The sequence below is a fragment of the Diadema antillarum genome, unplaced genomic scaffold, assembly GCF_040938485.1.
Source record: "Diadema antillarum isolate AM-2024a unplaced genomic scaffold, OU_Dant_1.0 seq00000810_RagTag, whole genome shotgun sequence".
Taxonomy (NCBI): domain Eukaryota; kingdom Metazoa; phylum Echinodermata; class Echinoidea; order Diadematoida; family Diadematidae; genus Diadema; species Diadema antillarum.
In genome coordinates, this window is record NW_027271690.1 from 1,197,680 (window position 1) to 1,225,395 (window position 27,716).

At 39.4% G+C, this 27,716-nt stretch overlaps 1 protein-coding gene across 1 annotated transcript; it reads left to right on the forward strand.

Moving 5' to 3' along the window:
• The first annotated feature begins 923 nt into the window (after positions 1–923).
• Positions 924–27,716, forward strand: LOC139739705 (phosphoinositide 3-kinase regulatory subunit 4-like). Its single transcript, XM_071650316.1, has 29 exons — positions 924–947; positions 2,019–2,265; positions 3,178–3,313; positions 4,062–4,211; positions 4,718–4,819; positions 5,623–5,819; positions 6,751–6,877; positions 7,409–7,581; positions 8,678–8,813; positions 9,502–9,597; positions 10,677–10,771; positions 11,497–11,536; positions 12,589–12,753; positions 13,310–13,384; positions 14,478–14,597; positions 15,662–15,763; positions 16,239–16,373; positions 16,891–17,028; positions 17,637–17,816; positions 18,318–18,418; positions 19,377–19,572; positions 20,125–20,629; positions 21,962–22,151; positions 22,548–22,763; positions 23,426–23,628; positions 24,061–24,186; positions 25,511–25,668; positions 26,258–26,436; positions 27,367–27,716. The coding sequence occupies exons 2-29, from the start codon at positions 2,129–2,131 to the stop codon at positions 27,608–27,610; spliced, it is 4,422 nt and encodes a 1,473-aa protein (XP_071506417.1). The 5' UTR covers positions 924–947; positions 2,019–2,128; the 3' UTR covers positions 27,611–27,716.

Genomic DNA, 27,716 nt, shown 5'->3' on the forward strand with positions numbered 1-27,716 from the left:
GATATGTAATCTTAAGCATTCCGAGATGACACTGAATAAAGGTACGACCTGGCTTTTGTTGCAAATTAAAAAAAAAAATGTAACTTTCTTGACTAAAATAGCCGAAAAATCCAGGGCGAGTTCTTCAACTTCAGCATGTATATAGGGCTTAACTGTCATGTAGCACTAGAATCGAGACTTCGGGTAGGCCCTACCAGACATTTTTCGTTAATGGCGCCCTAAATGTTCGTGACGGAGATGACGCAAAATGGCGGGATACAAAATTTGAATTATTAATTTCATATTTGTTTTCTTAAGTCGTTTGATATTGGTATATCTTATGCTAATAACATTTATTTAATAGTACGCTCTGAAATGAAATAAATAAACATGCTTCCATCTTGAAATGCGACATGAGGATATTCAAGTATCCCCGTCATTATTATTATTATTATTATTATTATTATTATTATTATTATTATTATTATTATTATTATCATTTATTTATTTATTTATTTATTTATTTATTTATTTATTCATTCATTTAATTTTTTGGGGGGTTGTACGAATACGGGAAAAAAAAAAGAAAGGTCAGGTTATTCATACCCCTTTTTTGTATGTTATCTCAATTATATGAATGTAAGTCATTGTAAACAAAACAGAAAGTAATGAAATGACCTTTTATTTTTGTACACGGAAATATACAATTAGCGAAGAATGACATTGTCTTAGCGCAGCACTGATTTTGGTTTTAGGAGTACAGACGTATTAGAAAAAAAAAATGAAAACAAACACAAATTGCCCATCTTGTGTACCAGGTATTACTAGTACATGTATCAATGTACGATGGTGATTGTCTATGCTTTCAGTCCTGTGTGTATGAGAAGCACGCGTACGTACGATAAGATCTCTCGTTCCGAAAATAAACAGCTCGACTGCGTAGACTACAACTGCCTTCTTTTGACGAGGTAACTTCCTGAACTTTCCTATTTATTTTCACGAACAAAGTCATGTCTTATTCTTTAGCATGAACAGTGTTGTTAGCTGCGTCTATGATTTAGAATGTTTTGACGAAAATGAGTTTTCGTAAAGTAATCTGACCTGCAGACTACTTGCTTTAACATGTTTTTGTTCATATTCTTCGATGCTTTTTGGACCGTCACAGACCAGTCCCATATGTTTGTTTCTGTGTTACGTTTAAGGAGAACGCCCGTATTACACAATTGCACAATCGCATTGCCATTTGCATTGGCGAAATCTTGTCTTTGTAGGTCATCGCGGCGGTGTGGACGTGACGGGTCAATGGTTTGTTCATTGGCTGACGGCTAGTATGCACACTAGAGTAGCTATTTATAATACAAAGATTTTTTTTTTCATGTGTAGATTTGTGTACGACTTGACGAGGTTCTTTCTTGAGTTTGATGACTTGCCATTTGCATTCCCATAGTGCACCCCCCCCCCCCCCGGCCCTTCTTGCATTGGCATAACTATACACAGCCCAGTCGCTGTACGTAGATACGTAGCGACAGGAACGCACAGCGTAATAACAGCGTCTGGTCGGGTTAGCATTGGCATTGCTAGCTAGTGTAATATCCATCAAATGGCTTGTGGTCAAATTGCCCATTTAAACCAAAATGTAATGAAATAAAATCCCTTTGAGAGTTGACACTTGTTTCTTTGGTTGTGAAGCCTTATGCATATATGGCTCATTGCCTGAGCCATGTTCAGAGGCTAGAGCCCTTGAACTAGTACGGTAGTAGTATGACACAGAGAATCAGAGGTTGTACTTGTATTTTATGAAATTGGATGTCATTGAGAAATAAAGCAAAAATGTTCCATGCTTTTATGGCTATCAAATCTGTAATTTGTTGGCCTCGATTCATGACAGGACAAGCATTGCAACGGAAGCAAGAATTGCTGAACTGATGTATTATACATATTGAGCCTCTGCTTTGACTGAGGGACCAACCTCATTGAGAATTTCTGCAATGCATAAGTTTTTCTTCTGATTTTGTATATATTTTTAATCTCATCTGCAGGGTGATCTTAATTGGTTTCAGGAGACGTGTGACAATCCAGGTTGTGTATCGATAGGCAAGGCTTTCATTTCACATCATAGCATGATTCCTTTTCCTACCTGAGCTTCAGGATGGGGAATCAGTTGACAGGAGTGGCCCCCTCCCAGATCTTACCAGTGGAGCATTACCTGACAGATGTCTCGGATTATGAGTTTGACCACAGTCTTGGGAGTACAAGGTTCTTCAAAGTAGCCAGAGCCAAGTTCAAGTATGTGTTATTGTATTCTGTGTTCTATATTCATTAGGGCTCCATCTATAAAGCCATTGATTGAACGTTCAGATATCTGCTTTAAGAGAAGAGGATATTCTTGGATGTCTGTGGTGTTACATATTATAAATGTATCTGCAAATTCCAAAGTACAGTACTGAGTGAACATTGAAAGTAATTTCACAGACAATTATAAACTTTATAAGTACAGACTCAATAGCTTTGTTACATAGTGTCAAGTGCTTTCAAAAGATAGCCAAGGATTGAATCGACTGTCACTCTTTTATAAATCATTTTAAATATGGTCATGTTTTGTTAGAAAAAAAAAGAGGGTAACATGGCAGGTGACTGATGAGGAAGCTACAATGCGTGTGTCAAATCTATTGAATAACATAGAGTAAATGTCATTGAATGTCAAATGTTATCCAAATCCTTGTAAATGGCCTTATCATTAATATTTTTGGAAGATAATTACTAGTGTAAAAGTATGTGCTGTAAGTTACAACTTTTGTGTAGTAGGTGTGTACTGTGTCAATGATTTCCTATTAAAAAGCTAATTGAAATCTGAAATATTTTCCTTGTAAAGACTGAAAGGCCTGAATTCACAGGTAGTTTAGATTTAGTCCATGGATTAAGCAAACTTTGTTTGCATACGGTAAATGCGTGTGGCAGATCTTGTACGCCAACAGACATCCAACACAAATAACTAACACATGCACATGAGGACTACCTGGTAGGCAAATTTCATATTTGTCCATGGACTGCATTTAAACCATGAATTTTATTTCAACTACCTTTGTGAAATTGGGCTGTAACTTTCTGCTCGGACTAAGTCTTTGTCATAGTATAACTGTGTTGTGTGTGAACCTCAAACAACACAATTTTCTTCTCATGTGTGACCACTTGTTTCAGAGAGGGGCTGGCCGTGGTGAAAGTGTTTGTCATTCATGACCCCTCCCTCCCCCTGCGAAGCTACAAGGACCAGCTGGAGGCCATCAAGACTCGTCTTGCCAAGGGGTCCAACTGCTTGCCCTTCTTGCGCAGCACTGTAAGCACACTTTCCTATAGATTCCCTGTCAGCAATAAACCGCAATCCATTTGCAACAAGTGTACATTGCCATGAAGATGGCAAGCTGAAGGAAGCATTTTTTTTTCTCTTGAACACACATGGTTAGGTTACAACATTGTTGACTGCTCTGTTGAATTATTGGGATGCCAACAGTGTGTGTGTGTGTTTTGTGTATTTTTTAACTTTTAAAGAGGCACATTGTAATTTCCGTCATTGAGCTAAAAACATTATTTTGACTTTTTGTGAACTTCTTGAAAACATTGTCATAGACCTTTTTTGTTCTTTTTTTTTGTTCTTTTTTTTTTTTTTTTTTTTTTTTTTTTTTTTTTGGTCTGGGTCAAAACTGTGTCATTGACAGATGTATGTTGGTCACAAAACAGGGATAACTGTGTTGACCTGTTTTCAGTCATGAAACTATGGGCCTGTACCCCTTGTGAGTGTGAACGTTGTATGTTGGTCTGAGCATGGACCTGATTTGAAGAGACATTGAAGAGCACTTTGGAATGAAACCGTTGGAATGATGCATTCATGCTCTGTAAAGGTATCAGCCACAATGGGATAAGATGAAAATTTCCCATGAATAACTGTAAGAATTGCGTTCAATGTGCAAGAATCTGAAGATATGTTCAGAACGTGTAACGTATTTGAAATTATATGTTATCTGCCCAATTTATATGCCAGTGTCTTTTTCTTTTTTATCCACGATATTGTGTATTTGCCTCTGTAGTTGTCAGATAAAGCGGCTCTCCTCTTCAGGCAGTATGTGCGAAACAACCTGTATGATCGCATCAGCACACGCCCCTTCCTCATCCCCATTGAAAAGAAGTGGATTGCATTCCAGCTGCTTTGTGCTCTGAATCAAGCACACCTTGTCGGGGTGAGTTTACATCCATCTTTTGTCCTAGACCTGCATGAAATATCCATGATGGTCTAGTCTCTAATTGTTCATTTGTTTTTGATTCGTTGATTGAAATAAGTATTTTCAAAAGTTTTGATCCTTATATTATGTTCTCATATATAACTTGCAGTTTGGTACTTTGTAGTCTTCAGATGTTTATATGCTTTCACATTCCAACTACTTCCTGGTATAATAAAGTTACATTATAAATCAATCTTATACTTCCAAGAATGTCATGTGAGTGTGATAATGTAATCTCCTCATGGAAATAAGTCACTAAATGCAGGAAAACAACTGCACAAATGTAATGATTTACTTTACTGTACTGAAGGTACCCAAAAGTACCTTTTACATGTTTGTGGCTATTAAATGTTGTTTAATGATATGAAATGACAAAATTTTCATGGTGTACCTTGCTCAGATTATCAATCTGTGTAAAAATTGCTTCGAAGATGATGATCTTGAAATGAACTGATGCATCCTAGGTGTGCCATGGTGACATCAAGAGTGAGAATGTAATGGTGACAGGATGGCTGTGGGTGCTTCTCACTGACTTTGCCAGCTTCAAGCCAACTTACCTACCTGCTGTAAGTATGGGATATATAAAATGTCTTTTATCTATTTTCTTGTTGTTTTCATTTTTGTTTGCTGTCTTTTTCATAGTCCATTCCGTTGTACAGTTGTGATATTTGGCTTGTAAACTTTGGGCATTGGAATGTTTGGCATCTGAATGCTATGAAGTAATTACCAGTGAGATAATGACTGAGTTTTCACATAAGTGTTTCAAGTTAAAGGTTCATTCTTGATAACATAATGCATGATTTCACTGATCTCTACATGGGGATTGCCAGTATGTAAGAAAAAAGTAAGAAAAGAATCTCTTTTTTTTTCAGTAAATGCCTTCTTGCTTTTCATACTTTCCTGACTTCTGATTTTGACTTCTGCTAAGTGCACATCAAGGAGAGGACTGCCACATGTTCCACTATATATTTCATGAGCCAAAAATGTGCTGACTTTTTTGTTCGACCACTAGTTGTATGAAGAAACTCCTGAATTTTTAGATTCTTCACTAGAAAAGAGGCTGGCAGTGTACTGTAAAATTGTAAATATTCACAACATGAAACTTAACGAATTGGAGCTCATGGCCTTTTTCTCGGCATGACATTTTCGCAAATGACCACTGGCATTCAGTATGCTGATTGCGTAGGTGAAGCCTTTCTTGTGCATTATACTTTTACAAGTCCTGGCTCCTTGCGAAGTTTGCTAAAGTCTCATGCATATAAAAATTGAAATTACAATAATTGCTAAGCAAGTTGCCTTTCTCTTACTTTAGGACAAGTGTATGCAAGTTTTTGCATTGCTTTGTTTTAATGCTGGATTTTCTTCCCAGGACAATCCAGCAGACTTCTCCTTCTTCTTTGACACGTCTCGCCGGCGGACATGTTACATTGCACCAGAGAGGTTCGTAGAGGGCAGCAGCTCACGGCAGGTAGACAACTCCACATCGGAGACGGTGGAGGGGCTACAAGTCCGGCAGGATGTGAAGGGAGGGGAGCTCACACCAGCCATGGACATCTTCAGTGCAGGGTGAGCAGTAAGGAATGCATATTCTTGCTTAAAAAAAGTGAGACCATTTTGATCAATCTCTGCCAATCAGTCGATACTGTGTTCAGCCACAAAGGTCTATTCTCCACAAGAATCTTGTCAAGAAGGTTAAAGATGTCTTCTCTTTGGATCTCTCATCTGTGCTAGCCATCTCTAGAAGGACACTGACTGCCTTACTGCAGTCCTCATCAAAATATCTAATAAATGCCAGAATATAGCTGTTCATTAGCAGTGCAATCACAGTTAATCTGGAAACTCTTGACCCTCTGATCTTCTTCACAATATCCACTGCAAAATTAAACTTTTTTTTTATTTTTGTACAGCTCAGTCTCGAGTTAGAAGATGTATCAACTAATCAAAGTAGATATGAGATACAAACTTCATACATACAGATAAATCCAGTTCTAAGACACCTCCCTTTTGTTTAATCAACAGCGACGTTATTATGACATAAAACACAAAAGTCATGGGTAGGATTAACTGTTAGTCATACTCCCTGTTAAATTGCTAAAAATAGGAAATAAAGTCATGTTTACCATTAACTGATGCCTAAAATAAATCCAACAATCAGACTTGTGTTCTTTTCTGCTCAAGAGGTAGCAATGCAGGTGAGCTATAGTTGCATATGTAGCTCTATGGATTCATACCTTTAACCTATGTAACTCTATGTGTGGATCCTCTGATTGAGCATCTACTCATAGTGCATACAGTCACTCTGTATAGCTTAGATATCAAACCTCAGTCTTTTGTCAGTGTTTGACATCCCATTGTAATGCTATAGAAGCCAAATGTTTGCTTGCATTGATTACAAAGAGTTTCCACCCAGAAAACACCCTTCTGTTTCAATCTTTAGACATGTTTACATTTTACTTCCATTTGATCCCTTTTTTCTCTCTTGTTGTTCAATATCTAGATGTGTGATAGCAGAATTGTTCACTGAAGGAAATGCACCCTTTGACCTCTCTCAGCTGCTGGCCTATCGAAGTGGAGCCTACTCTCCAGATGCCATATTGGACCAGATTGGGGATGAGCACATAAAGGTCTTTGATCCATTGTAGTAATGTTACCACATAACAAGAGTCAGAACCTTGTATCAGAGTAGACATTTGTATGATAAATGAGGTCTAATATTTTAGGGGAAAATGTAATGTGTACTCACTGATAATTTAACACTTATGTTCGAGCTATTGCAGTAGGCTTTTCTGTTTTTATTCTTTAGTTTTTAAAGTGTAGTTGGCCGATTTTGATGAGAAAATTACAGTTCCTGACTATTAAACTATATGTACATAACTTGTCTGGAAAATTAAATTAAGTGAAAGGATTAGTCCATTATATTGTCATCACTTGGGGTCACATAACCAATGAATCCCTTTGCACAGTGTTTGATAATGACAGTTGTGACCATAAACTGAAAAGCTACTGTCTTCATTTGAAGTCTAAAAAGTGATTGAGGAAACACTCTTTGGTTTAACTGTCAGTAGTTAGTGGAGTGCTTTTCTTGATTTTGAGGACCATTTTTACTGGGAACTCAGTGTCATGGGAGCATGAATTTGACATTCCTTGTTGCACAGGAGCTTGTGAAGCACATGTTGCAGAAAGACCCAGCCAAGAGACTGTCCGCAGAGCAGTACCTGGTCCAGTGGAGAGGGACCGCCTTCCCAGAGTACTTCTACACCTTCCTCAAGGTCTACATGGGAGAGTTTGCTGGCATACCCATCTACCCTGCTGACGAGAAAATTGCAAGGTATCCAAAGCAATAATGAAACAATCTCATGACATCATCAACATTTTCTTTCTGACACTTAAGATTTTTGGTCATTTCAAAGGCTTGTTAAATCTCAATCGTCACAAAAGAAGATTACTTTTTAACCCGTTCCTTTCGCAATTCTCCGAGTGTCTTAAATGCCCCCAAACGAGATTCTTTTTGCCCATCAACAGAGAACGGACAGGATAGTAATCCACCTGAGCGAAAGCAGTCAAACGGTACGTGTATCCCCTTTCCACGGTCAACTACATGTGCCATCGAACAATGAAAATATTGATCGATATCGTATGAACAGAGCGTGCGCTGATGGGCTCACATACTCTTTTGTTCTACACTTAAATGGGATGACTGGGGTCAGCAAACAAAGATATCTATTTGAGTTCAGCTGCGATCGCTTATGTACATGTTCATACGAGTTTTATAGCAAAGCAGGCGGAAACTAAATCAGAAAAACGGTAATAATGCTGTGATATACAAATTTTTCCAACAGAAGGACAACGTGTGATGATAAAAAGAACTCATATCTTTTTATCAAACCTATTTTTCTTTGCATTACAACACAAAGAAACATGAATTTAGGCCACGAAAGTAGGCACTCTTATCTTCATCTTGGGAACGTGGTATACCAGGTTCCCATAAGGAACGGGTAGAGTATGATGTACTCAGTAGGGCTATGTATGATTATAAAAGGTACTGAATGAATGAGTGAATCATGGAGTAAAGGAATATATGAATGAATGAATGACCCAGACGTGCTACATAATTATTATTGTGTGGTCAGTAATTAAAAACAACAACCAATACCCTTTATGAGTTGATAGATAAATGTAAGAGTAGCAAGTGAAGTACAAGATTTCCCTATAAAAGAATAGATCATGGAATTCTTTCAATATTGTCATACTCATGCAACACTGTTCTAGTACTCTGGGTAATCGAAGTCAAATTTTGCACGTCAGGAGTCGCAAGTTAGATTCTGGTGACCAGTTCAATGTAAAGTCAGTCATTATTGATGACAAATGTGGCTCTGTGTAAACCGTAGCATTTTGAAATAGTGTTCCATTTTTATTCTTGGTAGGTTACGCAAAGACATGGGCAGCATCATGCAGACATTGGTGGCCAACATGGAGAATGGGGAGAATGGACATCGTCATAGCAACAATGGACTGGTGATCGTCCTTTCTCTGGTCACTGCATGCTTGAGATCCCTCAAGGTAATATGTGACTCAAGACCCTTTACTTGATAGGGAACCATACATTCTCGTTACATTGATTATGATGGTGCATTGTAGACACACCAGGGCCCCATTACATAAAACAATGGTAACTTTACAATTAATGGTAACTCTGCAATCACTGGTGTCCATCAATGGTTTCTTGGCTTTGATTGGCTGTGGAATAGTTTTGCTATGGTAGCTACTATTGATTGCATAGTTTCTATCACCAGGGTGGTTGCAAGGATACCATACTTAGTTTTATGCAACAGGTCCCTGATGTTATCCAGGTATTGTACATCACATTGGACACCCCATTGAAAATGAAGAAACTACAAACTCCTCTTATCAGTGATGAAATTCTGTCCAGAATTACCAATGGTGCTGTGCCAGTGACAATGACCCATCAAGGATAAACTCTATACCTGTTGGAGAGCTAACCAAGGTGTTTGAAAACAAGATGTCTGGAACGAATAGAAGACTTTTGTTTACATGTTCTGCATTTCATCATGTGATATTCCACTATTTATTATAAGGTTTTTCTGTAACCCAAGTCATTTGAACTCTGCTCATGTAATTGCGAGTAGTATGGTCTCAATGATAGTCTCAATAGTACCTGGTAAGCATGTGTGTTCGATGAAGAATTGTCATCACTCTTTGTTTGATGTAAATGGGTTTGTTTTTTCAGTTCTGTGTGTCTCGCCTCGCTGCCCTTGATATCATAATGATGATTGCCAAGCATCTCCCTGATGATATCATCCTAGACAGAATTACACCATGCATTGTAAGTTTCCACAGTGCAAACTGCATATATATCCCGCATGTGAAGGAGATCGAATTATGCTTAACAGACTGCTGGGACCTGCAAATTTTGTGTCTCTCATATGGCCGTGCTTGGTTTGTATTTCTAAAAATAGCAAGCCAAACATGTCATATTATTTTGTTTTTCATTCTGTGTTCACAGTGTGATTATCAGTAGGAAGTATGAATATGATGCAAGTCAAAAGACATATCCAGAGATAATCCAACTGGATGTGTAAAGTGTGAAGCGTGAATTTCCACTTGTGGGACCCAAGAGAAATATGTGTATTCATACATGTTTACGTTTGTGTGTGGATGTACTTTACGTGGCTACGAAGGAAGTACCTGGGCCGACACTAAATTTGCTTCTACAACAATTCCCCTGGTCTTATTCTCTCCAAGGGTTAGGGTTGTGATAGGGTTTTAGGTTTAGTTTGATGTGAGGATTAGCATTAGGGTTGGGGTTATGTTTGTGGGGAGAATTTATGTTTGGCTTTAATAGCATGCAGATTATATTTCTTTGGAGCAATCAATTGTTGCAGGAGCAAATGTCATGAAACCAGTACCTGGATGCCTCTGAGTTAGCTTCCACAGGACTATTTGCTTCAAAACCCCTCCAAAGGAAGCGACAGTGATGATAAGTGTCTTGCCTTTGCCATATGAGAGCAGACAGTGTTGCAATTTGCAAACTTTGGCTGATACCTTAAACACCTTAATACACACTGAAGATGGAATGAATAGCCTTGATGTCGTGTCAGCAGCCATGTTAACTGTCTTTTCATCTCGTTGAGTAAGCTGGTCCCATGAAGAAAGTATATAGACAAAGAGCTTTCTGGGGGAAAACAGCATGGAAACAAATATCTGACATTTTGCACAACCTAGTTTGTATTCATTGCAATTAGGTACTGGATTATTTTTTGTGATATCACCCCTTTGTCTCACATGTGAGCAGCAGTCAAGTAGATTACCAGGTATATATGAAGGTGGCACTGAAGTCTTGTTTGAATACCAAATATGGTCAACTGACTAAAATGATCTCCCATGTTTTGTGCTTTTTGACAGCTCCACTTTGTGAGGGACCCATTTCCCCGAGTGAGGGCGGAGGCCATCCGGACCCTGACCCAAACCCTGACAATGGTCAAGTCAGTACCTCGAGGGTGAGTTTGTAGTTCTCAGTCATGTCATTATTCCATCATACATCAAAACATGTGCTTTTATTTGTCAATTCAGAATTGAACTTTTTTTTCTTTTGCATTAAAGATCTAGCGATCTATTTAATATAAATTTCTACAACTAAACAGCAGTCTTTTTCTAGTCTAGCATAGCTCAAATTCATGTAATTATACTGAAGTCACCCAATTTTATTTATGGTGTTTATCCAATACAAGTCAGTTGTAGAATTGTCATAGATATATTATGGTAAAAACATAAGAGTCATAAGAACCCATTCAAACCGAGTTCGGGAGGGGGGGGGGGGGGGGTTCCGCGTGTGATTATGTTGTAATCTGTCTACATACTCATCATTGATACTCATTCTATTTCACTCTCAGTCCGTACTCTCAGTCACCATACCCTTTGTACTTGGATTCAAGGCACATTATCAATGTTAGTGATTCGTCTATAAGGCCATCATGGAAATCCTGCTTTTAGAGTGGTTGTAATCAGTGTCAGTGACATAGCCCTAGAAATGTCACCCATTTTTACAGTTAGGGTGAAGGTTTACATTCCAAAAATCCTTTGTAACATGCAGGCAGTCCTATAATATATTCTACCTTGTAATCTACTGGTGAACTGGTAGGTATTTTCCACAAATATAACATACACAAATGCATTTGAGTCATATGAATGTACACTCACTTGTATTTCTGATTTTCTCTGGCAGTGATGCCAACATATTTCCGGACTACATCTTGCCAAACTTGGTAAGTCTTACTTTCCATCTCAGGTGTTCTTGGACTGAATTTTACCTTGCATTTTGAATCTGACATGGCAAAGTTTTTCCCTTTCTCCTTTGCAGTCAGTATGTAACATGAAGTATCAGTGAGTTTTGGGTTGTTAGATGCTTTTTGAAGGAGGTAGTCTACATGGCGGAATGAATGTAAAGGTGTAGAATTTGTAGGCTGTAGAGAGGTCTGATTCTGTCAAGAAAAGTAAGAAGTTTAGAAAGGTAGGGGAAAATAGGAAGAGCAGAAGAAAGAAAAAGAAATAGGTTTAAAAAAATGTGGAGGAATAGTGGAGGGAAGGAGAAGAGGAGGAAGATGAAGGAGGCATTCTTTCTTGGATAGTCCTTAAAAGAACTATGGGTAGACCTGATGAGGTCTGTTAGACAGAGGAAAGGCAGAGTAGGATGAGTTAGAAGAAAGGAGGCAAAAAGGCAGAAGCAAGTAGAGATCATTAGTAAAGACTAGAGGTCATTCTTTCTTGAGGAATCCAAAAGAGGACAGTTCCATGACATTTGCTCCTGCAACAATTGCTCCCATGAAATATCTACACACTAAGCCAAACATAAATTATACCCACAAATGTAACCCATACCCTAATCCTTATCCTCACATCGAACTAAACCTAAAACCCTATCACAACCTTAATCCTAACCCTAAGTCTTTGGAGAAAATAAGACTAGAGCAATTGTTGCAGGAACAAATGTCATGTCACCCAAGAGGACTAATGGTGGGAGAGAGGCAGCATTGTTGTAGTATTTCAAACATGCCTGACATCAGAATCTGTAGAGTGAAGAGGACGGTGACATCCTATAATCATAGATAGATAGAATGTTACGTAATTCAAGCAAACAAATCTAAAATTGAGCATCAAATATTTTTAAATGTAATTTGCTGACTGGATACCCGTTTGCTCTAAACTGTTCTGTTGGGGGAATTAGAAATATATGCTCCTATGGGTGGATATTTTATTGTTCATTCATTGTTGACGTTCTTGTGGTTATAACCTCACCCAAATGGTTTTTCTTCCCAAGTCCAACATGGCCCAGGATTCGATTGACCTCGTCCGTGTGTCCTATGCTGAGAACATAGCGGTCCTGGCGGAGACTGCCCTCCGCTTCCTGGAGATGGTACAGCTGGACCAGAGTACATCCCAGAGTGAAGAGACCGTTGGGGTTCAAAACCCTGCCCAATATCAGGTCAGTGCTCTCAAACCTGTCTCCATGTTTCTACCCTTTTTGACATACTTTGTCTCAGTTCTAGCTTGTCTTCTTCACAATGTTTGGGTCTTGATTATTAGCTCATATCATGTATTCATTCCATAATTTCATGCAGCATAATCCCATTAAACAACTATGATTAATGGTAAAACTACTGGTCCTCTTCAAAGGTGTATTTTCATGTGTAATACTTTACTCAAAGGTGTTAATGTACATACTAGTTGTTCAACATGTCATGTCTTGTGTGTGATTTTAGTGGAAGGAAGATAATCAAACTTTATGATTAGCTTCTTAAGATGTCAGATAACTTTCAAAGTTATGATATAGATTTAAACAGATGGATGAATGCCTGGCATGGTTACTGCATGAGTATATGAATTCAGATTTGGAGGGTGACAGTTGCTCAGGGAACGGATGAACAGATTTCATAGTATGATGAGTACAGCGTAAAAGTAATTTAAAGCTAATAAGCTGTTTGCAGACAGTATGAGTAATACACTTTTTATGCAATACTTTCTGTTTTTTCTCATTCAAGGCAAGCTATGATGATGAGCTCCAAAACCTGCATGAGATGATTCAACAAAAGGTTGTCACTCTGCTCACAGACCCAGTAAGTTATATGTTTGTGTTACTCATCTGTTATGAGGTACAGTATGATTGGCAAGTGGATTGCACACTGTGCCCTCTATAGGAAAGTCATGGGTTCAAGCCCTATTGTGGCACTTACACAGTAAGAAAATGTCTTTAAGCATCATACTTCGTTGAATTCAGCATATGTGTGCTGTCAGGCTGGCTGGAGCGCTTCCCAGGCACTGAAGTTAAGTTTCTCATTTGATTCCAATGACCGTGTCAATGATAAGTTCTACTGCTCTCTAGCACGGAAATGGGAGCGTGACATACTAAGTAATGCAATATAGCTTCTGTCATAATTTGATGTAAATGGCTCCATGTACACAGAATTCTTAATGATTTTGAAAGAAATAGACTCAACTCTACTTGAAGTAGCACCTATTATTGTCTGTTTAGAACGATATTCTGTTCACAACTTGTGACATTTGGGCACTGTGGCCCACATTGACAGCAAGATTCCATAGAAACTCATTCAAGATGAAACATGGGGGTATTCCACACCAGGGCCTCATTTCATAAAAAAAGTTGATACGATAGCAACTATTGCTGGAATAGCAATTGTCATAGTAACAACAAGAATCTAGCTTCCTGATTGGCTGTTGCTATTGGAAGTTGCCATTTCAGCAAGAGTTGACATCCTAACACCTTTTATGAAATGGGGCCCTGGTGTTTAGTGTGTCAAGTCCTGTACTGATGGCATGTTTTAATACTCTGATGAGATTAAAGGTTTACAAATGACATTATTTGCTTTTACATTATTGGAACCACAGTTTCTTTTGTGGAACTTCATTAAAATTTGTGCTTAGGCTGTTAGGAATAAAATGAAGTTTAATGCATAAGTATCTCTTTGTCTCACCTGTAAAATACCATGTCTATCCTTGATATACAGAGGATCTGGATGGGTGTAGATTCACTCAAAGGAATTGATTAGAATAAGTTTACAGCCATAAATTTCATTCTTGTTCTCATATAAAGAAAATGTATTCTTTGTAGAATTGTCCTGCCTTCATATGTTGTGGTTTATGTGTGTAACTTTCCCTTTACTCACACATTTTTTGTCATATTATCATCAGGAAAACATTGTGAAGCAAACCCTTCTGGAGAATGGAATAACCCGTCTATGCATCTTCTTTGGCCGACAAAAGGCTAACGATATCCTTCTCTCACACATGATCACGTTCCTCAATGACAAAGTGAGTCAATAGTCAATCCCTGCCAGCAATCCATTATGATCTTACTTTAATTTTACATTTTGCCAGTGGAGGCAGAATTGCATGTGTGAGTCTGCAGATTTCAAGAAGAATCTGAATGTTTTTATGCAGACTGTGTGCATGTAGGTGTATGAGTGTGTGCTTGCTGAACCATATTAACCATTTGTTCACTGGGACTGGGAGTGTCAAATATCAACCCTATTGGGATTTACAATGTCTTGCATGTGAAATGTTAAGGGGTGTCATTTGTGATGATAGGGTTAACTTTTTCTGTGCCAGGGAGTTTGGACAGAGTGTCCAATGCTATGAGGTTTTCTGTGTCAATCTACACTCAGAGCATACAAAGGGTTAGGCCAAAAAAAAAAAAAATTGTTGTATTGGCATAACCCGCCCGACCCTAAAAAAAAACCCGACCCTGAACTTTTCAGAAAAAAAAAAAGGAAATACATCGTTTTTACCGAGAGAGGGCACTATACAGGTTTGCAAATTATCAAAGACAACAACAGCTGGTGTCGGAAAATGGCTGTGCAGTACAGCGTGTCGGCGACCGGCAAGTCCGGTTTGAAGATTTTATTTAATATTATTCAGAGAATCGATTTGTCTGTGGCGCTGGGTGATTTCGCCCAGGAATTTGTTCGTTCGTATTCTGACCGGTATGTCGTGACGGCTTTTAAACCGGTGATATAACAAACTTTGGATGCAACAGACCCTCTCTATCGAATGGAGTTTTGTTAAATATGAGTTTTACACGGAAAATACAGGTAGCAAAAAAAAAAAAAAAAAAATCCGCCCGCCCGACCCTATTTGAAAATCTCATGTTACGCCAATACAACATTTTTTTTTTTTTGGCCTTAACCCTGTCTCTACCAGGGTTTTCCGACAGTGTGTATCATGCTATGGGGTTTTTCCTGTGCGAATCAGCACTCAAAGGGTTAACTATTTTTATGACCAGGACTTTGGACAGTGTGTACAATGCTTTGAGGTTTTCTCTGCAAATCGGCTCTCAAACAGTTGTGTACATATTTGTTTCCTCTTCTACTTTGTAGGAAGACTGGCATCAGAGAGGAGCCTTCTTTGACAGTATTGTTGGTGTGGCAGCGTATGTTGGTTGGCAGAGTTCCCTCATTCTTAAACCTCTACTCCAACAGGTGCATCACATTAACCCGTTTGCTACTAACCACAAAAATACCCATCACTGTAAAAGTTTACAGATTCTTTTCATAGAACAGACTTTTTTTCTGCTTGTTGGAAGATATTCTTCCATTAATCATGTAAAATGCTCAAGAGTGTAATGTTGTAGCCATAATGTCAAATTGTACTGATTTCATGCATTTTTAATTAGTTAATGTTCTACAGATAAATGGTTTTACATAAAGGCTGTTCATCATCATCATCATCATCATCATGTTTAATCTCTTTATGAATTTTAAACCATCACAAAAAGAGCTTGTTCTGCTTTCACCCTTAAGATATTACATAAATATGTATATATTTTGTGTAATGTGTACTCTGATTGGAAGTGCTATGTATTTCTGTATGTTGTTAAAATGTTGAAACAAGAAAAGCTTGCCGAAATATTAGATTTTGATGTTGTTTTGTTTGTGTGCCTCCCATGCAACACAGGGGCTGACAGACAGTGAGGAACATGTGATCTGCAAGGCATTGAAATGTGTGACAGGACTGGTAGAGCTGGGTCTCCTTCAGAAACCAGCCCTGCTGGAGATGGCCAATGAGCTAGTCCCATACGTCTGTCATCCCGTGAGTACTTCATGCAAGTCCCAAACCTTTGTTATTCTGTAAGTACTTCATGGTAGTCCCATACATTTGTTGTTCTGAAAGTACTTCATGCTAGTCCCATATTTTTGTCATCCTGTAACTGCAGATAATCGGAAGTATGTTCCCCGTTCATTGCAAGTCCCGTTTTGTTGTATCTTCAAGGCAAACAAGGGACAAAGTTTATATTGTATTCAAATGTGTTTTGATTTCTCTTTAGATTTTTTTGTAAATTTGATATTGTTGTCAAAATGCCTTGTTGGCCCTACTTAACTGCACACAAGAAACTGATATACTTCATAGGACCTTTACATGTTCAGTGGTGCAAGATTATGACGTTGCCGCACGTGGAGTTTGAATGTCAGTGATAATTTAGGCTTACCCTTTATATCATGTGAAACTCTTCCTAACGTCTCCATGTACCACTTTGTTATTTAGATGCTGGGAAGCTAAGGCAATTGTCTGAAATGACTTTTACATGCAAGGTAATCGTTGCTTGCAGGATCTATGGATCAGACAGGCCACAGTGGGCTTCATTGCGGCCATCGCCCGGTCCCTGGACATCGCCGACGTCCACTGCAACCTGACACCGCTGCTGACGCCATTTCTCAAGAAGCCCATCATTCAAATAGACAAAGAGGTGAGACGTGTACATGTATATATGGAAAGATGATCAATGCAATGCGTATGATACTGAAAGAAGTTCATCTGCACCACATATATGTGGTTGTGAGTGCACAGAACACAAGAGAATCATGCAACTCTGATATGCACTTTCATGAGAGTGGTATTCAGTGCATTGTGCTCTTTATTTTTTTATTGTTTTAGTTCCCTTGTCCTTTTTTTTCGGGGGGGGGGGGAGGGGATTCTGCGGCTGCATTTATCTTTTTATGTATGACGTTTATGGCCACTCCTCTCTGACAGAATACCATATTCACATTTCCTCCCAGTAGACCATTGCTGCTATATATTCAAATTCTGTGCATGCTTTGTTCAATGGCAAGATTGCGGCTCATTAAAGTCAAGATTACAAAAATATCGGCTTGTACATTTAATTGTCATGTCTAATTAACATGATAATGATTTGAATTTACCATTGGCGTGATGTAAGAGATTTCAGATTTTTTGCTGCAGTATGTATGCCTATAGCTCTAGTAACATGTAGCATAATGGTCTAATGATAAGTAGTAATGTGAAAGATACTCAAGATGTATGACATTTTTCTGTTTACTCCTGTCCTGTGATCAGGCCATTGTCATGAGCGTTTTGAAGAGTCCTGTCCCGCGATCTGTGTATGACTACATTCTGAGGTCGCCCATCATCATAGACTTCTTCGACAACCTGACCGATCGTCAGCTGATCCGAAACCTTTGCCGCCCGGGTCACAAGCCGGAGTACAACGAGCTAGAAATGGGTCAAATGGCTCAGGTAAACTAGGTTGATGTGAATCTGTCAGTGCTTCGACTTATTTCATGCAATTTTAGGTAGATGTTTTCCTAATACCCTCAGATCTGTTTTTTCTTATTTCATTACCCGTATGATAACTTGTTCCTCCTGCAATTTTGCGAGAGCCTCCAATGCCCTCAAACGAGAGTCATTTTGCAGGTTGACAGAGAACGGACAGATTTGTGTAAATCTACCTGTTTAAAAGCAGTCAAGTGATACATGAATATTTCCACGGTTAACTACATGCACCATTGAACAACGAAAATTTCCATCGGGTGCAAGGTATGAGTAGAGGGTGTGCTGATGGGCTCACAGGCTATTTTGTTGTACAGAAAAGAGGCATCTGAATGGGGTCAGCGAAAGCGGATATCTACTGAGCTCAGCCTTAATCGCTACATGCATCTTCATACAAGTTTTATTGCAAAACAAGTGCAGTGTATGGGACTAAATCTTCATATCTGCATCATGCTTCTCTTTGACTAGCTGCTGAGGAAGCTGCAGAATCAGGGAATGATGGAAGAGGATGAAGACAAACTCCTTTATCTCAGGGAACTCATGCTGAAGCTGTCCAAGGCAAAATCAGGGTGAGTATTATTTTAATATAATACATCGGATGGCAATGAATGGTGTATCAGGGAATATTGGCCCTAACGAGTGCAATATTCCATGATGGTTATTCCGAGAAATAAAGCCATCCAATATAATCATTATTATCATCTATAATTGTTATCCAGAGAAGGTATAAATATACTGTATAATGTAGTTTACTGGTATTAGAATTTGAAATTTACACTATGTTAGAAAAGTAGTGACTTGCACTTGTAACAAGAGTTTGAGCACTTGTTGCAAGAATCTGCACACTTAGCAAGCATTCGCATAACAGACGTGACAAAATGAGGCATATTTTTGCACAGCCACTTTACTGCAGTAGCCTATGTGTTTCATTGAATATGCTCTGATGTTGCCTGTTCAAATCAGGCAGACAAAGATATGCATTTTTAGCTGCTAAAATACCTTACATATATAGCAATTTATCTCATAAAATGGATCTCAGAATATCTGCAGTTTGATTGGCTGTGAGTGTTTTCACAATCTATCAATCTATCCATCTATCTATCTATCTATATATAGATGTGTATGTACACAGATTAGATGTATTTGTACACATATGTCAACATGGATCATGTGCCTATATGCAACTGACGATCTTTCTGTCTTTATGTTTTTGTCCTATTTCTTTCATTCTTTTTAATCCATCTCTTTGACATCTATCTAATCTTTCTAATCACATATCAGGCTTCAGGTATTTATGCAAATCCATTTTGTCAATACATACAGTTATCTGATCATTACTTTTTTGTCATTACATGCATCATGTCTATCAGTCAGCATCGACTACACTGTATTACTATCTGGTAGTCATGGACCAAAATCTATAGGTGAAATGATAAGTATCAGATACAAGGCATAAACAAATATGAAAGAATGCATTTCAAAAACTGACCAGACTTTGTGCTTCTGCTGTGTATGCACTTCACTTAGGATGATAGATCTACAACCGCCGTCGCCCTCCCCCCACAACCCCTTCAACCCAGGCCAGATCAATCTCAGTGTGCACCACACTACCCAGATGAACCACGCTGACCTTATCAAGCCACCCGACCTCAGGTCAGAGGTCGCAGACAAGGCCCAGACCAAGAAGACTAAGAAGAAACAGAGCCATGCAGACCCAGCAATGGTAAACATGGTTTTTTATTTACTTGAGACTTTTAAAGGTTGCTGGGTGAAATGTAGTTGCAGGCTTGTAGAGAGTTGGTTTACATGTTTTTGATATTCAAGTTGTCTACAGCTGTAGTCTTTGACGTGTATTAACATATTTGCCTTGACTATTTAGCCTAAGTTTTTTTAATACAAGTATGTGTATAAAGTTTTGCAAGTGCATTCAGAAGTCAGATCTTTATAACTGTTTGAATTACCTATCATTGTGTTAGATAGTTATTCTATTGAGAACATCTTCGCAGGATTTCCCAGAGAATTACTACCCAAGTAATCTGTTTGGACCATTGTTTGTTTGTTTGTTGTTGTTTGTTTGTTTGTTTTTGTGTTTTTTTTTGGGGGGGGAGGGGTTGATGTGTGATGAATGTGAAATATATGTAGGTTGAAAAAAGTGTCTTCATATAGATGATTTGTACCAGTATTTGAGTATGTTTCTATTGAAGTTATCTTTATCAGAACATTGAAAAAATTGATAATATATGAGAGATTATCTCTACCGCTTCCTACCCTGTAGAATGAGGAGTGGCGAAGCATGTTTGGAACGACAGCTGACCCCAAGCCCCCCAAGGTTTCCCAGCAGACTTCCGTCAACACCCAGCCCCTCCCCCACCAACCAGGGAGCGAGGTGCCCCTCCCTCACGCCCCAGTGCAGCGCACCCCTTCCCAACCTCAGCTCCAGACCAAAGTCCCTGCCCAAGGGCAAACGCCCCCTTCCCCACAGGTGCAACAGACCCAGCTGTCCAGGCAACAGTCGGCTCCACCGGGCCAGCAGGTGCAGGACCCGTCCTCGCCAGATTCAAAGTCGAAGACAGCGGCGCCAAGACAAGCCCCACCCCAGCAGCCTGCATCGTCTCCTGTGAGTGTGAAGCAGGGCTCCCCCACCAAGGGGGAGGTGACTGAGAGGGGAGCAAAGGGGCTGTCAGCCAATGAGCCCATCAGCATGTCACAGCTGCAGGCAGCAGCGGAGGGGGTTCCACTCAAAAAGCCTGTTCAGGAGACTAAGCAACCTGTATCTCATCGTAAGTTGTATAGAGACTGGAGTTTTACCATTAACATTAATTGACACGTAGCAATGCAAGGATAAATTGGCAAACCAAAGAGTTATATCTTCAGAGAAGACATATTAAAGTGTGTTTTCAGGAGTGATTTGACATATTTCAATCAGAAGGTGATTCTCAAGCTTGAGCCTGCAAGTGATGGTGCTCAACTGCCTTAGCAGCGTTTAGTTTATGGAGTATGTAGAGTATTTCTCTTGAAAGAACTAAGACTGCATGATAGTTTTATTTCATAGAGAGTGAGGCTCCCTACTGATAGTGAGGGGCTGATTTGCCCAGTGTTTAATATACAAGCAGAATGATTTCACCCATATTTCTGTAAAGTGTTAGTCACATGGAGCCACTAAAGAGAGCACAGGGTGGGCATGATGATATGGTGAGTTTTATTTGTGCAAGTAATCGAGCTGCACGATATTGAATACTCTGCAATGTGTTAATCTTTTTCTAAGGAAGGTTACAAAACAAGGCAGTGTAAAATTCTGTATGGGATGACACAAGGGCATGAATAAACTGCTCAATAATGAATCTGGTTGAATATTTTCACTTGAAACAAGGCATGACAAAAATATACGTGAGATGAAATAAGGGCATGATTTGAATGCTCAATAGCAGATTTGGTTAGATATTTTCAAATGAAACAGGCTGTGCAAGTGGAATTGTACACATTGTGATTTTGTAGGTAATAAGATATTTCTAATGAACCCATCCGAGTAGTTTGGCTGTATAACATTACATCATTTTATAGTTATACTTTTAAATTTTAAATCTTAAATTTTGTAGAACAGGTCATGAAAATTTTGCACATTTATTGATCAAAAGCTATGCATCAATTTTTTTTACTGGCTGCACGTTTGATATCAAATAATCATTGCGTTCACTGGCAATGGACACTGTAAATATGCTGTACACTGTAAATATGCTACAAATATCACACATTTGTAGCAAAAGAGTTCGCACTCTTAGCAAGAGATGACTAGCCTCACATCGAGTAGTGATAAGTAGCAAACATTTGCACGCTTAGCAAGAGATGGCTAGCCATGCATTCAGTAAATTTACTGTGCATCCAGTAATTACTGACCCATGGTTTCATGAACGGCAAGCGAAAAGGAAATGCATCTAGTAAATTTGCCAGGTGCTGCCAACTATTGGACATACGATTTAAACAATAGATTTCTGACAAAAAAAAAAGATTGTCCCCTGCTTTATAAAACATGATGCCAATGTCCTCCTGTGCATCAATGGAAAAACACACTGAGACCTGTGCATCATTTGTATACTGCTATGTTTGATTTGCAGTGCAAGTGTCACCTTGCCTCTTGAATCTACGAAACCTGGTGACCAGGAAGAGGGATCAGTATGCCACCAACATCATGCGCAAGATGCTGATCCACGACACCACCTTCAACGCCAAGGCGCCCCAGTCGTCATGGAAACCTAGGGGCCTTCTTGTTGCTCATCTACATGAACACAAAGGGGCTGTGAACAGGTCTGCTATTATCATTGTTTCATCATCATCATCACTTTATTGCTATCATCATCATTATCATCATCATCTCCATCATCATCATATCAAACATCATTACCCTCAACACCATTGTTATTATCATTATCAGTTTTCATAGTAATAGTGGTGAGCATGGCAACTTCAGTTTTATAATGAGTTTATTGTTTCTATCAATACAATTTCCTACTTCTACTTGTTAATTCAGCTTCTGTAGTATCCATGGTCACACACACAAAAAAAAGGTCTTCATCATGTTTGGTTTAATTACATGTGTATGTCTGACTTTGATCTGACTTAACTTGTATGCAGTCAATTTATAGCTGTTGTTTACAGTTGGTTGTACAGCCATCTTATCTTCTGTAATGTCTGTGGTCACAGATTGCAGGTAAGCCACGACCACACCCTCTTCACCACCTGCTCCGACGACGGCACTGTCAAGGTGTGGGACTGCACGAAGCTGCTCGGCAAGGCCAACACCAACAAATCCCGGCAGACCTACAACCGGCAGGCGGGGAAGATCAAGACCCTGACCTTCTGCCAGTCCAAGCACAGCATTGCTTCCGGGTCAGATGATGGCTCAATACATGTCAACAGGTGATGCACAAATTTTTCCTTCAACTAGCCCCATAAAAGAATTTTCACGTGCCGTTCAATTTCGCAAGTCTTGCCTCTCACAAAAAATATCCAGTCTGCTATACCAATATGTAAAATGGACATGATAATGGATTATGGTGTGCTTGTCTCCATGTATTTCTGTTTTATTGTGTGCTGTGTGACATGAACAAATTACTGTATGTGTGATAAAAGTGTGCGTTTGATTAATTAGTGGGCTGCTGTAGCACCAGAAATGTTGGCATGCATTTTGATTTAGTGAATTTTGCAAGAGGCAAGAATTGCAAAATTAAAAGGCATGCAGAAATTTTTTAATACACTTTATGCATTGAATGCCAGTGGCAATTTGCAAAAATTTCATGCCATGCAAAAACATTGTATCTTGCTTTACAATAGTTCTAATTTTAAAATCCCTTTGATATACTATATACAATAGAATTTAGGGCTGCCAATGTAATGTGGACAAAATGATTTGCTATGATTTTTGCTCCAAAATTACCTTAGGACCAAAAACCCTCTCAAGCCTGTTCAGGTTTATCAGATATTCAGTGCTCTGCACCAGTTAGGTGAACATTTACACTTTTTAATTTGTTGAACAGACTTAGGGTTAATTCCTGTTTATCAATTTCCTTTCTTTACAACAGGATAGAGTCATCGCCTCATCGCTTTATGCCGCTGGACAAGCGAGAACTTGATATCGCAAAGGAAGGGGTGCCGGTTGACCTTGCCCATTTTGACACAGGTCCGCAGTCTGTCCTGGTCTATGCCACATCCCAGGGCTACCTCGTCGGATGGGATCTTCGCTCGCCGAACGAAGCCTTCCGATTACGTAATGAGCAGAGGCATGGTAAGTTTGACTGCTGATATAATAAGTTTAAACTAGGATGTGTGCATTGTAGGTGGTTGTAATGCTGCTTTGTGCTCTGGGAGCAAGTTTACATACTTTTTGAAGAAGTCCTCCTTCTGTGCTTGTTACCATTTCTATGCTATGTATTCCAAGTAAATCCAATCAGTTCAGTCACATGTAGCACTTATAATCAGCGTGACATTATTGTGTAAATGTACAAAGCAATTCTCTTTTAAATCATCCCAAATCAAGTCCACCAAATCTCTATGTCTTGATATTAAATCAAACTCCAGACCTTTGTATTGGTCCTTAATTTTTGTTGCATGTCTGCTTATTCTGTTTGACAAATAATCTGTGCATCCCTTTAACTTATGTTGATGCAAAATGACTCAGTCCAGTCCATTCAAATCAAATTAAATCATCTCTTTACAGGTCTGATCACCTCCTTTGTGGTGGACCCCCAGCAGTGCTGGATGGCAGTGGGTACCACCAATGGAAGTCACGTCTGTTGGGACATGAGATTCCAGCTGCCGATCACCACGGTGCAGCACCCATCAGGTGAGTGGGCGTGTCCTTGCTAGGCCTTGATTGTAAAGTGGGAGCGGTGTCGTATAATGAATAAGACTCCCGACTCTCAATTGGAGGACCCGAGTTTGATCCCCGCCCAGTGTTTACGTCCTTGGACAAGACGTTTTTACCCACAATGTTCCTCTCGACCCAGGTGTATAAATGGGTACCTGACAACTAGGATAATTATAATGGCAGGGTCCTCTGGTAGAGCAGTGGCAACACTGAAGAGGCTACCCTGGATAAAGAAGATGTCGTTGTTGTTGTTGTTTGTGGCAATATGTGGCAGGATGCTGGGCAATGCGGTAAATGCATGAAATGAGTGACAAAGCTTTCAACATACTGTAAAAGTGGATATTTTCGCGTGACTAATTTTTCGCGCTTGGCCGGGTCGGAAGAGTTTCGCGTGTTTTTAATTTCGCGAAATCAAGACATCACGCACAGGCACATATGGCAAGCAAAAATATTCGCGTGCTTTTATTTTCGCGCTAGTTTCTGGTTGCGCGAAATGCGCAAAAATTTGAACACCGCGAAAATTTCCACTTTTACAGTATTCAAAATTTTGGCTCAACCAAATTTTGGGTAACTTTTGTGCACCCTCTATGAACAGTACACAGTTTATGTGCCAACTAGTTGTTCGTGTATTATTCAACATCCGGTTGATCGATTGCCCATCACGTGACATTCAGTTAAAAGTATCATCGCACACTGTGGCGCTCTGACCTTTATACATAATGTTTCTTGGTTCAGTCAGTCGCTAGTATTATGTACATGACATGCTTGATTTCGCATGTGGCATTATTCTGTCAGTTGTTCCACAATACAGCCACTGTTGTCCAAATATTGGGTGAAAACACAATTTCTGATCCCTCTTAAAATAGGTGTATCTTGGAAATAATGCTGCGATATTGTCCTTAAAGTGATGTTACCGCATGTCCTTGTTTGAGTTTATTCTGTGTGTGCCACATTCCCATGCCAGATTCAGTCGATGGCTTGCCATTTTTACTCATATGCACAACCGTGTGCAAACTGATCATTAAATCGCAATATGCCACAGTACATTGAAAGCATCATAGCCACATCTTTGTCATGAAATGTACATCACAGCAAAATCTGCAATTTTCTCCACGACTTTGCTCTGTTGCATTTCCAGCATAAATGCTTCTATAAAAAAAGTTACATGACTTTGAAAAACAGAATGTTTTCCAAAAGCACTCATGCATTGCAGTCGCAAAATAATGTGGCACACAGGGGGTTTCAATGGCATGCAAAGAGTTCATGGTGTCAACTGTATCTCATAACTCTTTGCGTACAGGTGCGTTGGTGAGGAGAGTGCGTCTACACCCCAGCCAGCAGTCCTGGGTCATCTCAGCGGTGCAAGGAAACAATGAGGTCTCCATGTGGGATATGGAAACAGGGGCGCGTCAGTTCACCCTCTGGGCCAGCCCACACCCACCCCTGTCTCAGACACAGGTACATACATACAAACACACACACATTCACACACCCACACACACACATCATACATATCCAATTATGCATGTATGCATACATTTATAAATATACAGTGTGTATTTATTTTCATCAGCACATGCACATATACATTATACACAAAAACATTCATATATACCGTACATACATAAGTATAGACATACATAAATGCATGCACTTATTAATGCACATCTACTTGCAATTTTACTGAGGACCCCCTCATTTCGGAGGTGCAACTGACAGCTAATGAACCAAAGTAAGAAAAAATGTAGATTCTGCTCAATTGTTGGCATTTTCCACTATAGTAGAAACAATCAAGAAGCTAACAATAGTTTACAATTTTTACAGTAGGATTATTATGCCCATCTACTCCAACAGAATTTGTGTAGGCCTACATCATGTTCTTAATGAATTCTTTTGCAGTCTTTGAATAATGCTGAATAATGCTCCCCACGCCAGATATGTTGCTCTGTAGAATTTGTGTGCATGAATGAGATATGAGAACCACCACGAGATGTTTGTTGGTTTTTATACTTTTCAACTTTTCTCTCTCAAAAAAACCCCACTCTAGACCTCTCAGCAGGCGATCCATGCCCTCTACTGCATTCCCTCCATCGAATTCCAGCCGTGCTTCCTGACGGCTGGCTCAGACCAGAGGATCAGATACTGGAATCCCAGCAACCCTCAGCAGTCAGGCATCATTGCTGGTTCAATCAACGACCCTGTCACTCAGCCTGTCATCTCATACAAGTAAGACCTCTGATGTACCTCTGTTGTAGAGTACCAAAGTGTGATGTCATAGACATTCATCGCCATGGAAACTATTTCTCAACGAGCTGACATTAAGTTGCTAATGCTTGCACCTGGTTCCAACCCAAGCTGTAACAAAAGACTCTGACATCACCACTTTGGTACTTTATAGTGTAGACAAGGCACATAGACACCCGACCGAATGTACTCAGGACTGCCATAGTCTTCAATAGGTTAAAAGCCTGGTCTTCTGATATGCTTTAACAAACTGAATACTGAAAAAGTGGAAATTATTTTGCTCAAGTAATTTTTTGCGCTTAGCTGGATAAAATGAATTTTGCATTTTAATAATTCTGTGAAATCAAAGAGATAAAATGTAATTTCATTTTACAAGCAAATACATTTGTGTGCTTTTATTTTGCACTAGTTTCATGTCACATGAAATGCTGGGAGATTTCCAAGCAGTTACTGTAAAACATGATATATTCGCGGCACGAATTTTTCGCGAATTGGAACCGGCAGCCTTTTTCGTGGCATGAAATTTTCGCGAAGTGCCACTGGCGTTCAATGCATAATAGTGTAAACAAGGACTTTCGCGTGCATTTTAATTTCGCGAATCTTGGCGCTCGCGAAATTCGCGAAATTAAAGTGCACGCGAAAATTCCTCGTTTTACAGTAATATTTCCACTTTTGCAGTTTCATAGTATAACTCAACCTGACAGGAATTTAGCCCTCCGTCTTTACTCCCATCATCACCTTTCATTGGGCATCATGAAAATTTATGTGTGTGTATGTGCATGTGTGTGTTTGGGATATTCAAGTGCAGTTGCAGGTCATCTGCTTCCTGTTTCCTTTATAGGAGTAGTGCATACCCACAAAATGTTCAAACGTGTTGCTCTAACTCTTGATCATAATTATGTCTGCTTTCAGTCACCGTGTCATCGATGGGACTGAGGTCATCGTGGAGACCTACGGCAAGCAACGTGGAGCGGCTGTTGCTCCTGCATCGCCATCATCGACGTCGTCAAGCGACGAGAACCAGAGACGGAGCGCCGAGCAGGTTCCCGTGGGTCACAAGGACGTTATCACGGACATGGGTGTGTTCCAGATCTCGCCCACAAGTAACGCCCTCGTCACATGCTCCAGAGACGGTGTCGTCAAGATTTGGAAGTAGAAAAGGGTGCAAGATATGGCGACCGTCGGACGTTCACGTCACATAGCAATATGTGTCTATCAATAGCATTCCAGGATATACATAATTTCGAAAATTAGAGTTATAA

Coding starts and splice junctions, on each gene's coding strand:
- LOC139739705 (XM_071650316.1), top strand. CDS start 2,129: ATGGGGAATCAGTTGACAGGAGTGGCCCCCTCCCAGATCTTACCAGTG. Junction 15,764..16,238: donor TTAAACCTCTACTCCAACAG/GTGCATCACATT, acceptor CATGCAACACAG/GGGCTGACAGACAGTGAGGA. Junction 22,764..23,425: donor GGCTCAATACATGTCAACAG/GTGATGCACAAA, acceptor TCTTTACAACAG/GATAGAGTCATCGCCTCATC.